Source organism: Eublepharis macularius, chromosome 2 (genome assembly GCF_028583425.1).
Source record: "Eublepharis macularius isolate TG4126 chromosome 2, MPM_Emac_v1.0, whole genome shotgun sequence".
Taxonomy (NCBI): domain Eukaryota; kingdom Metazoa; phylum Chordata; class Lepidosauria; order Squamata; family Eublepharidae; genus Eublepharis; species Eublepharis macularius.
The window spans coordinates 56870026-56887071 of record NC_072791.1 but is presented as its reverse complement, the minus strand read 5'-3'; the positions used below and the strand labels follow the sequence as shown (position 1 = coordinate 56887071).

Sequence of the window (17046 nt, the reverse complement as noted above, 5' to 3'; positions counted from 1 at the left end):
GTGTAACAATGAAAGAATTCACTGCCCTTTCTAAAATTCCTCTTTCTTTCACGAGCAATTCTGTTACCATTGAGGCAATCTTTTCTTTGGTGTTTGCTTAAATATAACTGCAGTGAAATAATAGATCCCAGGTTGTAAAATATCCTAGAATTAAGTGCAATATCCAGAACACTAGAATATGACCCTACAAAACGCTACCACTAACAACCAAAAATCTACAAGTCTAAAGTGGGTACAACCACAGGCCCCCTCCATAATCACCAGGTTCTGTGGTGTGATGATTGCAGAGAAGCTGTACATCACTTTATCACTGGCTAAGGGAAAAAAAAAAACTAGTCACGTCTTCCTAATTAGCCCCCCTGACATTATTTTCCCTTACTGTATCCCATAATACAGGCAATGTCCTCTTTTTCATTCATTTTAATGTGAGACTTTTAAAAAATTACCACAGCCCTTTTTTTTGGATAAATATTATCAATGCATTCAACCATTAAACAGTAACATATTACATTTAGACTCTAGGAAGTTTACCGGTGGAAAGAAAAAGGTATTAGTTCTTTTATACTGTTTTAATAGTTTACAGATTGAAATCTTTCCCCCAAAATGTAAGTGTTCGACACTACAGTACAAGTGCTGATGATTTTTTTATTTAGAACATGCTCTAAATGGTGGGTGATCCATAGTATAAGCTCAGGGTTTTCCCTCAAAATAGTCTCACTGGAGCAATTACTGGTGGGAGAAAAAGCTTCTGCTTCAACAGTTCACTGCTGGGAAAAATGCAGAAAACAGATTGCATGAATCCTAGAATTACTGAAAGAAGTGTAAGCAGAAACAGGAAGAGAGGTAATGTAGTAGGTAGGAAGATGTCAAGAAAATGCCTGGGTTTTGCATTTAAAACCTGTAGCCATGTTGGTAAAACCTTGGTTCAGGCTTTTAGGCCCTTCTGATAAAGTCTTTCTGAGAAACTTGCAGCGCTTGGAAGAGAGAGCTTTTCATACACAGTGACCTTGTGAGATAAGATAGTGAGCTAGCTTGTTAGCGAGGTGGAAGCTTCCATGGTAGTTCCTGCCAATTAACATTCTTGTCTGATCAGACCATTTTACACCTGCGAGAGAGAGGGGTGGCACCAAGCTGCAGATTGGTCTTGCTCCTCCTTTTGCACGTGCGCACTTAGCAATGGTGACATCAGTTCTTGGACTCCTGATTGGTCAACAGGCCCGGATCATTCAAGACTCCAAGAACCATAAATTAATTATCCAATCTGAGACTTTTGGGGCTTTTAGTTGGGTCATAGCCAGAAATGCTGTGACCCAGCTATTGCTTCAGTTCTGTTTCTGTTATGTAGGATGGAAGCTCTGCTGCACCTATTCTTGTGTCTTGTTATGCTAAACAACTGAAATCCTGTGCGCCTTTGAAAAGAGACTTTGTTTCTAACTTCTGTTGGATTATCGTGGTATGTACAGTTAGTGCTACTTGCTGTAGGTTTTGTTATTTTAATCCTCACAATCTGTCTTGTATAATTTTGTGTATCTTTTGCACCTTAAATAAATTAATCATATTTTTATCTTGCGTGGTCCTTGACCGGCAACACCCCATGCCTGACCCTTGACCACCCACCAAGGTAAAATTCTGTTTTGGGAAACTCTGCCTGTAAGTCAACCCTTGCAAGGTAGACTTTCTGTTTTAGTACCCCTACAGGTTTGGAGTCTTGCCCCTTTACTTCATAGCCTGGGGTTAGTCAGAAGGGGCTGGTGGAAGCTTGTTTGTTAAAGTTCTGTCTAACAGGGATCCCAGCCGTGAGTGTCTGTGTGTTTTGCCCTCTGAGCCAGGGAAGAGCCACAGAACTGCAGCTGGTGGCATCCTTGATAGAAGGCAATTCCAGCTCTGAGTGGTACTTGAGAGAGATAACAGCTTCTTTGTCTTTATGGGCAGGTGGCAAGAAGTGCTGGTGGAGGCAGGGGATAGCTGCAGAAAGCATGATGCAAGCAGGCATACAACAGCTGGCCAACTAGAAGTGACTTGTATGGGAGCCAATGTCCATGCTAAAGGTTACTCCTCCACCATGCTGTTTAGAGTCATCTGGTCTCCACTGCTGCCTCATTACCCTCACTAGTAAAGACTCCTTTGGTCTCTGTCGAGTGGTTACATTCTTGTTCCTATTCATCACCCACTAGCTGACAAGAAGTTTATTCACAGTAAAATTTTAACAGAAAAAAATGCAAGATAAAGAAATCAGAGAGTCAGATTAAATCTTCTACTTATTAATTAGTCTCCAGTGAAGGAAACATACTACACACATTGGTCAACATAATGTTGCTGAACAACTGCCAATTACTTGTGTTGCATATTTCCTTAAATGTCTACGCATGCAGAATATTTACACAGCAATGCACCTATGAAAGACTCCCCCCTCCACACACCCGTCTTCAGAACACAGTTGGAGACTTGTGAATCTTTCTTCATTTGAACTTGTTCACTAGCATCCAAGACTTGAACAGCAAGGATAAACTGTAGATAAACTGTGATGATACTTTAAAAGAATTACAAAAAAAGTAGTATCTCTGAACATTGGTAAAGTATTTTGATCTTGAAAGACTCATATTGAGATAAGAAACAAACTAAACTATCTTTGCTCTGATTTGTCAATATCTTTTACATGAATGTATAATATTTAGACCTAATAATGACAGGCATGAACTGCTGTTTTGACAAGTTTCATTATATCATCTAATTTCTAATATATAAATTGAAACAAAGGTATTCCAAATGAAGTGTAATTAAAAATGAACACCAGATTCCTTACAGTAGATATCTGCCTATGCATTCTTTCCCTAGATAATATTTTTGTCTTAGCTTCATTGAAGTGATACATACTGGTGGCTATTTAATGAATTTCTGTTTTGCCAATAGATGACTGCTTAGTAGTTATCACATGATAAGCACATCAGACTTGCCTTACTGTATCAGATCAAGGTCCAATATTCCATTTTTAGTTAGACGCCATGGATCCTAATATATATGGATCCTATATATATATATATATATATTTCTTTCTTTTTAAAAAGACTTGTAGAAATCTTCATAAAATTAGTGCATTTATTACACTTTAAAGAAGACAATTGTAATGTTACAAAACCACTTTCTAAATCTTTTTCTGATGCAGATAGAAAAAAAAGTTGAATGAAAACTATAAGCTTCATTAAAATTAGCTCAGAAAAATATTTTATTAGTTAAAAACAGCTGGACAACAAAATTATTTATTGCTAAGGTGAAAATAGCTTTAGTGATTTTAGTTAGGGGAATTTTATTTTGTGAGTTGTTAAATATTGGCCATATGAAATAAGAACCTAAAGTAGAAATAAATCACAGAACTTTATGACATCTTTTAGACTAGTTATACACAATTAAATAAAAGTAATGTTTTTGATTACTAGTATGATGGTATATTTTTATAAAATGCTATGAATTTTTTATATAAGAAGTACCAGAACTGCTCACAAAATCCTCCCAAATGTACAGTTACAGAAATCTTTTATAATTTTCAACAAGGGAGACCTGTACTTTATTATACTCAAACACAGTATCCTGTATATGAATTGGAGTGTTTGAAGCAACTTTTTCTGAACTGGCTAAAAAGCAATGACACCCTGGGTGAATTCAGTAATGTCTCAATGCAGCTTATGGAACTGTTGCTGGAGTGGGGGAGAAAAGAGAGGCTCCAACATATGCAAGCAAACCTTTTGTGCCCCTGGAGTGAATTGGGTAGAAGCTATAAAGTTATTATCACACAATGTGATAATAAAAAATGTGTAATTAACTTGAATTGTTTTTTATTTTAAAAACAAAATCTGATAATTTGTTTCATTTACCAAATCAGAAATACTCTTTATGCAACAGCATTAGATATCCATGATTATGGGTGTATATATGTGAATGAACAAATAAAACCTTAACCCACCATATCTTTTTCTCCAGTTTGCAAGCTGCCGCTCGTGAAAAGTATGGTGTAGATGGTAGGATGATACTGTACCTGATTAGCTCTGGAGGTGGTCATGGGATCAGATGGAGAGGACTTGGTGGTAGTTGGGGATGATGGCAATGTCTGGGAACAAAGCAGTTCAGGAGCAAATCAACCTCAACAAGCCTTAGACTGAGCAGTTAAAAAAAATCAAACCAATGTAATGTAATAGAAAATTAAAGAGAAAAAGCCTGAAATCTAATTTTTCTTCTCATTTGAACTTAATGGAATTTAATGCCAGTCAAGCAAATAACTAATGCATGTAAGTATGCATGCATATGCATGTAAAAACAAATTAATGGCTTAAAATTAAGATGACAAACTCACAAAATAATAAAAATATGCTGACCATGTGAATATTTTCTTTCCCGTATTTTATTCTTGGGGAAAGTAAAGGCTAGTAAACAACAAATTCCAACAAGTTCAATGAGCAGATATACCATATAAATACCAGGCTGTTAAAAAGACGGCAAATTCTTGGAAGATACAATATAATATATTCTGGTATAATATCCCCCTCAATGTTGCATCTGGATTTTGTCCTACAGAGTTGGAACTCCATAAAAAAAGTTGTGATCCATATCTTTAAAACAATTAATTCAAAGTTTTTAAAGCAATATACTATTAAAATATTTATTCATTTATTTAAAGTACAGGTGAAAAATATAAACATCAATTATATCATGGATGATAGTACAATTAAATCTTCATAACAGAATTGCAGCAAAATAGATCATTAATATTAAAAAGTAATAGAAGGGCAAAAGTTAGAATGCTGCATTAATCTGTGTACACAAGAAACAGAATTCATATTGTACTGATTTTTAAAAAAACATACAGCACAGTTAAATCTAAAACACTTGCTAATGAACAACTCCTGATATATTTTAAATATATTCATAGCTTTTAAGTGTGGTCCAATCACAGTTATGAAGTATTTTATAACTCTAGTAAGACCGCCATATTTCAGTTTTCAAGATCAAATATACTTTTTAAAAATTACAATGAAAATTGTTGAATGTGATTTAAGAGACTTAAAATACCCAAAACTATAGTCATGATATATGTAAAAAAAAGGAAGGTAAGAATTCTACAAGAAATTTAGTTGTTGTAGATTTTCCAGACTGTATGGCTGTGGTCTTGGCATTGTAGTTCCTGAAGTTTCGCCAGCAGCTGTGACTGGCATCTTCAGAGGTGTAGCACCGAAAGACAGAGATCTCTCAGTGTCTATGTGTGGAGGAGATGTTAGCAGGTAATTTATATCTACTCAGGAGGTGGGTTTGGGCTGAGTTTCCCAGGGTGTGGAATGCTAATGGGGGAGGGGAAGCTTCACTGTATCCTGAGGAGGTTCTTTTGCATGTGGATTGGTGGTTGATATGCTAATCTTATCTGCAGGGCTACTGTAATATGTAGAGTATTTTGTTAGTCTGGTGTTTTTCAGGACTGGAAAACATGCCCTATTCATTCTTAAACTCTCTTCTTTCCTGTAGAAATTGTGTGTATGCTTATGAATTTCAATGGCTTCCCTGTGCAATCTGTCAAAGGGATCTCCACACATTGACAGAGAGCTCTGTCTTTCCATGCTGCACCTCTGAAGATGCGAGTCACAGCTGCTGGCGAAACGTCAGGAACTACAATGCCAAGACCACAGCCATACAGCCCGGAAAATCTACAACAACTAACATTCTCCGGCCGTGAAAGCCTTCGACAATATATCTACAAGAAATTATTTATATACCAATATATGTCTAAGTCAAACTACCTCTGGGAATGTCTGGCGTTGGCTGACAAGTTTTCAAACATGACAGCTGCCACATAGGGCATTTCGTAGTGGATACCAATGTGGCTACTGTACAGTGTGAAGTTTCCCTGACACACACTGGTTTTTTACTCATGTCCCTGTTTGGAAAAAAAAGGAATTTTACTAGAGTAAAAAAAAAAAAACCCTCCAATACACCAATAATTTCTCACTCATTTGTATAATTTTACATGAAGACAACTAAAAATAGGATGCTTATGCTTAATTTTTTATAATATTGTATAGCCTAATTAAAGTGATAGGGCAGATTACTTAGTGCCTTTTCATGGGATGCTGTCTGTTAACTGGATCTCACCTAATAGTTAACCATCCCGTGTTTAAAGGAAGAAATCCTATATTTGAAAGTAACCTTTACAAATATATGATCATTGTCTTTTGAAAAACTTCAAAATTGAGCTTTTTTTACACTTATGAAACTTTTTCATAATATTCAACTTAATATTCTTCTTCTAGCTACAGAATACAGGATCACCAGATATCCTCCACATATCAAATTGGCTTGCGTAAAATAGCGTCCCAGCACAAACATAACATGCTACTATCTGTGCAAGAGGAGAAATCTGTGACTTCTGCCAAATCATCCTATCTGAAGCTCCCTGTCCCACAACAGTCCTCATTCTGGAGGATCTATAGGCCATCAGTGAGGGGCTGTAGTTGATTGATGGATTGATTACATTTATAGCCCATCCTCCTCACGAGCAGGCTCAGTTGGAAGAGTAGAGGTAGAGAAGCCCCAGTCTGAGCATCCAAATTGTTGTCCCTGAGCTGTAGTGTTCAGAATTGCACAAAAGAATTCACATTATTTAGTAGGTGAAGATGTTTCTTGTGAACCCCTGTTCATTAGCTGAATTATTTCCTTTTCAAAGGAAAGTGCACAACCACCATAAGCTTTTTTGGCTCAGCAACACAATGCTCATGAACAATGCAAAGTGAAAGGCAGGAAAAAATTTCACATACATCATTATTATTCTTACAGGTTCTTCACACTATTCAAATTAGTGCACAGGCTGCAGGACTGTTAGAAGTTGAATGTAATTAAAGTTGCCAGGGTGTATGAAGAAAATGACACACAGTAGGCAATATACAGAATGGCTTAAAAATAGGATGGGAGAAGATGAAACACCTTACATATGCTGTAGGTTCAGAAGAACTGAGTGCTATTAGCAGAAAATGGTGGTGAGTTAGAGGGTAGAAAAGCTGGATAGAGAAAGATCCAAGAGACTGAAGGACAGTACTGGCAGTGGACTGAGAAGCGGGGAACTGAAGAAGTAGCTTAAAGGGGGGGGGGGGTGAGAAACGATTGAGGATAACTTCAGTTGCTGGAAAAAAAAGTTAAGGGAAAGTGACCTGTGTGAAAACCTACAAAATAGAGATTGCATGCTGTTGGCAAAAACAGGAAAAGGGGAACTTTTGAAAATATGAAGCTATTGACTGGTGTGCTAAGGCAATGAGTAGATAGCCATAAATAAATTTCAAAATTGAACTAGACCAATTTCTGGCTTGATGGTTATTTTTTTACAGTATTTTTTCTGCCGTACAAATTCTGGAAGCTGTATTAGGTTGAAAGTGCGACCAGCATCACACAATAACTTTTATACTGAGTAAGATTTTGAACCCAGCCTTTAAAACAAATATTATTATCTGTATCACATTCCTTGAATCATAGAAATGATACTTCTGTTAATGTAATCTTAATTTGCCAAGGCCGTTGGCTCAAGTCCATTATGTTGTTGACCTATGTTCAGATTGATTTCCATTGCTATAGCTTTTTTTAAAGCACTGATGATTAAACTACACATTATACTGATATATTTGATCTTCATTCTTCCATCTTACGATATTCCTTCCATTAAGCATTTTGAGCTTCTTTTTGATGTAATCTAGGTTGAAAGCCTAAAGATCAAATAAGTTTGTACACTCATCTTCCTTTCTAACCCTGTATTTTATCAAAGTAGGGAAAGTAGACTACTATGATTTCTTCTTTATAAAAACATAGCCTAGTAATTGTTTTGCTTTCATTTATGTGCATATATAATGATTACACTACAGTAACTTCTCAGAGAAAGATATAATCTCAAAATAATTAACATTTTGATTTTTTTAAAAGAACAAAAACATTAGATTTCTTTTCTGACGCCACATGAGACTATACCTATTCTCTGAAATCTTGTATGTAATACCTTGTGATCCAAGGATTCATGAGCATAGCTACAGACTGAACTATAGACAGAGCAACAGACAGCTCAGAACACATCTCTCCAAGATGTAGTCTCCTGCAAGGAGACAACTAGTGCATTACTTGTTAAAAGCCTTTAACTATTGGTCCTGAGGAAAAAAGACAAAATAAAGAACCTAAAGACTGTGGCAATGGCTGGGCACAGAATTACTTGGGGGGTATATTTCTGAGTGGGAACCGCTGGCTCCAAACACTACAGTTAAACAATATCTCACCTAAAATTCATGAATATTGAATTCAGGTACTTAACTACCCCCCCCCAAAACCCCTTGCAATGCTATGATTCAAAAGATTGAATTGAATGTATCAACTCAATTTATACTGGAGAAAAACAAAGGACATAAAATCTTGAACAAAACAATAGAAATGGGTCCAGTAAGCAATTCAAACATGCTGCATCTCTTAACCTCTAAGCTGAGAACAATTCTCAATACATCACATGCTTGTTGAAGTAGGGGTCTTTTAGCAGTTGCTGAATGCATGAAATACATGCAAGAATTCCACAGAAGAGACGACAAGAGCTATATGGAAACACAATTAGAAAAACTGTAAATCATGTGTTTCATTTCCATTTCTGTCATTAATAAATGGAAGAGACCCTTTGTCATTGAAACAGATGGAAAAGTCCACAAATTTCAGTAAAATCAGGATTGATCTTTAAATGTACATTAAGTGTACATTAGTTAACTGTCTTCTGTGCATAGTGCTTGCTGCATGAATCACATAATGTCAGAATGTCAGTTCTCAAGCCAAAGCTACGCCATGTTCTCCTGTTATAATCTGTAGTTATTTAGTTCTCTCCCTCCAGGCCCAGGTGCTGCCCAGGCCGCCTATATACAAGGGAACGAAGAATTCTTATCAGCCCAGCCGACCTTGATGTCCTCGCCTTCCCAGGCCTTCTAGACAGGACTAAGGGGGGGAGGCTGGGAAGGGGTGTTTGAAGTGTTGTTACTTTCATTTTATGTGTCATTCTCAACAAAGCTTCCGTTCAGCCAAGGCCTAAAATCCTTGGAATATGGATACTTGTATCTTGAGCATTGTCTTTCAATAAACCTTTTGGAATCAAGGAACTTTGTGCTTCTTGCAGAAGGGGGGAGACGAACTCTAGATAACTGGGATTCCATAGTCTGACATTTTGTTGAGAATCCCCTTTTAACTCCCCGACCCCTCAAATGGGACAGATGGATACCAGATCGCATCCGACAGATCCGTCTGAGCCAGGCACAGAGGGTGAAGGGCAGTTTCTACAACCTGACGGTGGAACCGATCAAGCGCGAGCGAGCAGGGAAGGCGCCAGGCCCCGGACCAGTGTGGGAAGAGGATTTACCCCTCTGACGTCCGTGCCTACGCCCCGGCAGTGGGGCCCGCGGCCCCGGGATACCAGAGAAAGACATGCCAGTACCTTGTTTTCCTGCTCGTTGATGGACCTAGCGCCGGTGTCGGAAGACCTGGGAGCAACAGGAGGCCTGGGGTGGGAAACTGGCCAGGGCAGTTCGGACCAGCACTCAGCCGTGGTACCGGTGGGATGAGGCTGCACAATGCCTGGTGGAAATGAACCCGCCAGAAGGGACGACCAGCCTCCCAGATTGGACTACACAATGCACGGAGCCCTTGAGCTGGGACTATGCGGATGTTGGTTCAGTCGGAACTTGGGAGAGTGATGTGGAAGTTCCTGAAAGACAGGGATGTTTGGCCACTCTGCAGGGGCAGGTCCAAGTGCTACAGTATGGAGTTCTAGCAGTGACTGGAATTGCAAAGGGTTGGGTGGCTAGCGCGACTGAGATGTCGGACCAAGTCCCTTCGGGGGCAACTGCGACGTCTGGTCCCCAAGCCCAGTTGCAAGGAGCCCAAGCCTCGGAGGAAGCGGTGGAGAGAGCCGACCGCCAGCAGACAGCTTGGGAGGAGAGCTTGCTCCAGCAGCCCAGAGAGGAAGAGATGCAGCCAGACCTCGACGTAGAGGAGGGGAACCACTGCCAAGCCTTGGAAGCACAAATGGAGGTGATGCAAGCAGATTTAGCACAAGCCACGTATTTGATTGCGTTGCTAGTCCAAGGGGAGGAAGGTGCGGTACGCAATGATGCCCAGGCCCCAGAGGGGCTACACCAGTTGCTTGAGCTAGCGGTGGCCAGGGGCAATGCAAGACTGGCTGCCCCGCCCGCGCAAGACCCACCACTCCCGTTGCCACCGCCACCGGGAGGAGTCGCACCCGCCGGAAATGGTGTGCAAGGAGGGGTAGCGCCCCAGGGACCAGCACCAGGAGTCCCTCCAGTGGGCCCCTCCGGCTCCTACCGTCGGAGGAGCGGCTCCTATGGGACCAGGGCCTGCTATTCCTGCGGCAGCAGTACCTCAACCTCGAGGGCCGGCGCCACCGCCGCAACCAGGACCAGGGGGAGTTGGGCCACCAGGGGGACTCCCTGTTCCACCTCCACCTCAGCTGCATCCGGTTGCTCCAGGAGTGTTACCAAGACCCAGACTTCTGAGACCTGTGCTGGTCCAACCGTGTCCCCAAGGTATACCTTCTGTGCCGCGACAACCACCTGCCCAACCGGTTGACTTGGGAGGAGCCGGTGAGGGCAAACTACCAATGGGATGGATTAAGCTGGAAGCTACCTTTGATGGTGACCCTCGCAAGTTGGGGTTCTTTGTCATACAAGCCCTGCAGTTCTTCAATCAATGGGGTTACCTATTCCCCAATGAAGAAAGCCGAGTGATGCACCTCGCGGCCTGCCTGGAAGGCATAGCAGCTGAGTGGTATGTAACCCTCTACTATACAGGGGCCCCAGAGTTGGGAAGTCTGCAAGCCTTTATTGCCGCACTCAGAGCCCAATACGAAGACCCCCTAGAGGGGGAACAGGCCCGCACGGAACTGCAAACCTTGCCAGTGAGAGATTATGCAGCCAAGTTCTGTCAGTTGGCAGCCAAGTGCCCACATCAAGAGGAAGGAACCAAAATTGTACTCTTTCGGAATGGGATGAACCCTAGGTTACTGGACAGGGCACTAATGCAAGACGATCCACCAATGCTTCTGGGGTGGATACAACTGGCTTGCAAAGTGGAGAATCGCACCCAAGTTGTTCGAATGGTGGAGCAACAACAGGCCACGGGGACCTGAAGAGTCCCGCCAAGTCAGCGGGGAGGAAGGGGTGCTCCTGCTGCGAGAGGAGCCCATAAGACGAGATGGAGACAAGGACTATGCCTCCAATGTGGACACAGTGGGCATTTTGCAGCCCAATGCTCCCTTCAGGTGCAGGCGCTGGCGCCCCTGGCGTGCCGCACTCCAGCCCCACGATCCAGCAGGGGCCGGGGTTTACCTAAGAAGGGGCGCTCAGAAAATAATTTAGAGGCAGAAGAAGTGTGCATGGAGTTTGAAGCCCAGAGCTCAGAGGTCGATGAGCTCAGCCCGCCATCAGGAAACAAGATGGATCTGTCGTGAGGAGGCCCCAACGGCAGATCGAGGAGAAGACCACCCCGGAGGAGGTGAGAGAAAGAGGGGCCATATTATTCGTTCCTGTTATGCTAGTAAATCCTAAGAGGGGGACCCACATTCGAGTCCAAGCCTTAATTGACTCAGGATGCTCCCGGGATATTATAGCACCAGCCCTAGTAAACGGACTGGGACTAGAAACGCATGAACTAAAAGTCCCAGTTATCTTTGAACAAATGGACAGATCTAATATGAACCCAGCGGTTCTAGAAACAGGCCAAGTGCCCACAGGCATGGGCAAACATTGGGAAGTGCGTCCATTTATTGTAAGCCAAGCAGCCAAATACCCACTCATCTTAGGCAGTAGGTGGTTGTGGTATCACAACCCCTATATCAACTGGGCCAAAGGAATGATAGTATTTGATCCGGAATATTGCCAAAAATACCATTGGAAGGCAGAATGGGGTGCAGTAGCCCCCACAAATTCAGAGGTCGCTCTGCTAACTGGTGAAGAGCTAAGTTGAATCCCTCCAGAGTATCAAGATCTGGCTCAAGCCTTTAGTGAGGAGGCGGATAGCCTGCCGCTGCACCAGAACACGGACTGTGCTATTGAATTAATCCCAGGAGAGAAGCTCCCCAAAGGAAAGTTATATTCCATGAGACCGGCAGAGAGACAAGAACTCAGGAAATTCATAGACAAGAATCTGGAGAGAGGATTCATTCGCCCAGCTAGCTCCTCACATGCAGCCCCTGTGTTGTTTGTGAAGAAAAAGGACGGGGGGCTCAGACTGTGTACAGACTTTCAAGGCCTCAATGCTGTGTCTATGACCAAGGCCTATCTGATCCCGTTAATCCGTGACCTGCTAAGTGTAGTGGCGCAGGGTAAGATCTTCTCAAAATTGGATCTCAAAGATGCATATTTTCATGTTAGAATAAGGGAGGGGGATGAATGGAAAACCGCGTTCAATACACCCTTAGGCCAATATGAATATTTGGTCATGCCATTTGGCTTATCTGGGGCCCCTTCGATTTACATGTCAATGATAAATGAGGTCCTACATGAATTTTTGTACAAAGGAGTTGTTGTTTACCTTGATGATGTGCTTATTTATTCAGAAACTAAAGAAAAATTAGTCCGAAAAGTCCTTGCCACCCTGATGCGCCGCAAGCTTCCAATAAAGCTATCCAAATGTGAATTTCACAAAAAAGAATTGGACTATTTAGGCTACCGCATTTCAGGACAAGGACTAAAAATGGACCCAGCAAAGATCAAGGCAGTTCAAGAGTGGCAAGCGCCCACCACACGCAAACAGTTACAGTTGTTCCTGGGCTTTGCTAATTTTTACAGACAATGAACAGACAGTTCATTGAAGGCTTTGCCAGATAGCTGTCCCCCTTATTGAGTTACTCAAGACAAAAGGGAGGGGGGAGCAAACAGCCAAACCCACGGCCCGACTCCTTTGGACCCCAAGTTGTCAGCTAGCATTCGAAACGCTGAAGGATCGGTTTACTACCGAGCCGGTTCTACAACACCCCAATGAGAATAAAGCATTCATAGTACAAGCAGATGCCAGTGACTCTGCCATTGGTGGTGTCCTCATGCAAAAAGGGGAAGATTGTCAGGTGCGGCCCTGTGCATATTTGTCCAAAAAATTTACAGAAGTGGAAAGGAATTGGTATGGGAAAAGGAAGCGTTTGCAGTTAAAATTTCCCTTGATTCTTGGCGCCATTGGTTGGAGGGGGCACAACATCCCTTTCAGGTCTGGACTGATCACAAAAACTTAGAAGCGCTCAGAACGCCCCGACGCCTTAATGCTAAGCAACTCCGCTGGGCGGAATTCTTTTCTAAGTTTGATTTCACTCTTAATTTCTTACCGGGCAAATCTAATTTCCTGGCGGATGCTCTTTCGCGCATGCCCCAACACCAGAGCAAGAAGGAGGAGACTATTGACACAGTATTTTCTCCCACCCAATTGTGGGGAGTGGTTACCACTTGTAGCCAGGCAACCAAACAGTCAGATAACCAAAAGGGGTGGATTGCTAAAGTGAAAAGCGAAGTGGAAAAGGAGGGGGAGCAAGCGGCGACAGGAAAAATGACACAAACGGTGGCTGGAGAATGGTTTAAGGGAAGTCGGCTATATATCCCTGCAAGTTTGAGGAGGCTGGTGCTACAACAATGTCACGATGCTCAGACCGCCGGCCACTTCGGATACCTAAAAACCTTACATTTAATACAAAGACAGTTTTGGTGGCCCAGTATCCGAAGGGATGTATCTCAATATGTAGCTTCCTGTCCTACGTGTGTCATGGCGAAACCCAGAAGGGGGAAGCCCCCGGGATTACTACAACCCTTAGAGACTCCCAACAGACCTTGGGAAGTGATTTCTATGGACTTTATTACTGATCTTCCTCCATCCAAGGGTTGCACCTGTATTCTAGTCGTGGTGGATCTGTTCTCCAAACAAGCCCACTTCATCCCATGCTCCAGTATTCCGTCAGCAAAAAAGTTGGCCAGTCTGTTCATGAAACATATTGTAAGACTGCATTCTTTTCCTTCCAAGGTAATATCGGATTGCGGAGTTCAATTTGTTGCCAACTTCTGGCGGGAGCTTTTACAGGTGGCGGGCATCAAACAAGGAATAAGCTCCGCCCACCATCCCCAGAGCAATGGGCAGTCCGAAAGAACTAATCAAGTACTAGAGCAGATCTTTGTATCACATGTGGTGGACTTGTGAGGTAGCTAGGCAGTACTGGGGGGAAATAATAAGAGTAATAAGTGAGATTTTACAATTTCAAATTAATAAGAACCCAGAACTCCTGCTACTGAACTTGGGAATGGAGGATATTCCAGCACAATATAGGACATTGCTATTTTACATGACAGCAGCGGCTAGACTTTTGTACGTGCAAAAGTGGAAAGTGCAAGAAGTGCCAACTATTGAGGACTGGACTTATAAATTGCTGTACATGGCGGAAATGGACAAAATGACAAGGAAACTGAGAGACCTTGATTCAGGACAGTTCAACACGGATTGGGAGAAGCTGAAACAATATTTAGTGAAGAAATGGGAGGTGGGAGGAGAACTGTGGCAGTTTGAAAATTACTGAAATACAATAAAAGTAGAGGGAGGTGACTTTACCGGGGGGGTGGAGAGGTAAATGAGAATTTCTAAGCAACTATTTTATTAGACTATTATATATAGCATTAAGTATTATAGGTGTTATTACAAGAATTATAATGATAGAAATTAACTAATTATAAGGATAGAAACTAATTAATTTCATTTCTGGCAATAATTGTATAATGGAGATAATTTTATAATTGCAATGAAGGAATTTAAGTAAGGTGGGAAAATATATATTAATGTATAGATTATGTATTAAATTGATTGAATTGGTTTGGAGGTATATATGGGTCAAATTGGTTGACTATTTTTGGTGGATAGTTGCATAATGAAAGAAGAATACAATTATATAATTAAAACAGTATGAAGATGAGATATGTAAAAAAAGAAATATATAGAGTATAAGTTAAATTGGTTGACTTATATTGAATGTACTGTTTATAGAAGTATCTAAAAATATGCTAAATGAGGGATAAATTGTTTGCCCCATATTGAAGATGAGATTATAAGATAGAGTATAGAGTACCAAAATTAGCTAAATGATTATTATCAAAAGAAAATATGCCAAGAATGTATTATTTAGTTATGTATTATTTAGTTGTTAAAGTAAGTAGGAAGACAGAAGGAGCACTGTGTTATATAGATAAGCTTAGAACAAAGTGAAAGATTATGTTTGACAGATAGAATAAATTTAAAATGAGTAAGGGAAAAGGGACAAGGGGTTGGAAAACTGTTGGAAGTCAACAAAAGGGGGGGAAAGGGAGGGGGTTAGAATTGGAAAAATTAAAGGAAACTGATTGTAATGTACAATTTAATGATATCTAATCCAATAAAATTATTAAAAAAAAAAAGTACTAGAGCAGTTCCTCCGGTGCTATATTAATTTCCAACAAGATAATTGGACCCAACTCTTTCATCTTGCTGAATACGCGTATAACAACGCGGTACACAGCTCAACAGGAGAGACTCTCTTTAAAATCGTCCATGGCTACAAAGGAGTAGCATTCCCCTTCGAAGAGCAACCTCCCAGCAACTGCTCAGGAGACTTGAGCGAATGGTGGACCGCCCTGGCAAAACAGTGGGCGGAAATCCAAAAAACAAAGCCAAAGCTGAGTACAAAAAGTATGCAGATCGCCATCGTGTGGCACAGTGGAAATTACACCCAGGAGATGAAGTGTATGTCTCCACAAAAAACTTCAGGACAGAACAGCCTAGTAAAAAGTTGGGCCTGAAATACTTGGGACCCTTCCCAATAAAGAAAGTGATCAATGATGTGACTGTAGAACTGGTTTTACCAAAGAATCTACGCCAGGTCCACCCAACTTTCCACATCAGCCTACTCAAGAAAGCACCTCTTCCTGATGAGTGGCATCCCAGCAAATTGGTGCCACACCCAACCATGATAGACAACCAAGTTCACTATGAAATTGAGGAAATCTTGGATTCCAAGCGCAGATAAAATAAACTCTTTTACCTAGTTAGGTGGAAACACTTTGAGGAGCCACTGGGATTCCATAGTCTGACGCATAATAACAATAAAGTACAAAACTAATCTTAAAAACACAATGCATACAAAGTGTATTTCCATTAAAAATAAAAAAGGAGTTAGAGGTTTAGCAAAAAAAAATATTCCTTCACTTTTAACAATACAAAAGACTGACCCATTACATAGGTCATAAATATTGTATAATCCTATCTAAAAACATAGAAATTGTACTTATTTTTCTTTAGAATAATACGTGATCATGCACACTGATTGTGACTAGCCATGGGCACGAGCAGAAAAAAACCCCACGAACACGTGGTTCGTGGTTCATTGCCGCTGCCCGAACACGAACAGACAAACAGTAATGAACATGTTCTTTGTTCATGGGGGCCAGAGAACGCCCCCCATTGGACTTAGAGAGCCCATATTCACAGGAAGTGTTTAGCAGGCTCACCTCCAGCCATCACCCAAGTTTGGTCAAGATCGCAATACGGATCTTGGAGTTATACATTCCCAAATCCGACACCCCCAGAAAACTCCCATTCGACACAATGGGAGCCACTAGTTGACTTTTGCCGGGTGTACAACTGGTGGACTCTAGGGGGTGGGGGCTTTGGCCACTTGCCAGCGGCACCCCTATGTGCCTGCTCACCAGGCCTCAGAGTACTGCACTGCACTTTCCTGCGCAGACAGGGATGTGGGTGATGAGTGTGGCCACCAGGCCCGGTGGGCTTGGGGAGGCAGCGTCAGGCTGCCCCCCTCTAGGGGGTGGGAGTCTGGCTGCTCACCGGCAGCACCCCCCATGTGCCTGCCCACCAGGCCTCAGAGTACTGCACTGCACTTTTCTGCACAGACAGGGATATGGGTGATGAGTGCTGCCACCGGGCTTGGGGAGGCGGCATCATGCCACCCCCCCCAGAGGGCAGAGGGTCTGGCTG

General features: G+C 41.9%; 1 protein-coding gene across 3 annotated transcripts in view; it reads right to left on the bottom strand.

Annotated features, from left to right (window-relative positions):
* NOVA1 (NOVA alternative splicing regulator 1) overlaps positions 1-17046 on the bottom strand; it is a 258604-nt gene that overhangs the window by 26796 nt on the left and 214762 nt on the right. For all 3 annotated transcript variants that reach the window (XM_054972288.1, XM_054972290.1, XM_054972291.1), the window contains one exon: positions 4031-4102. In XM_054972288.1, coding sequence (XP_054828263.1) covers positions 4031-4102 — 72 coding nt within the window. The remainder of the gene's footprint in view (positions 1-4030; positions 4103-17046) is intronic.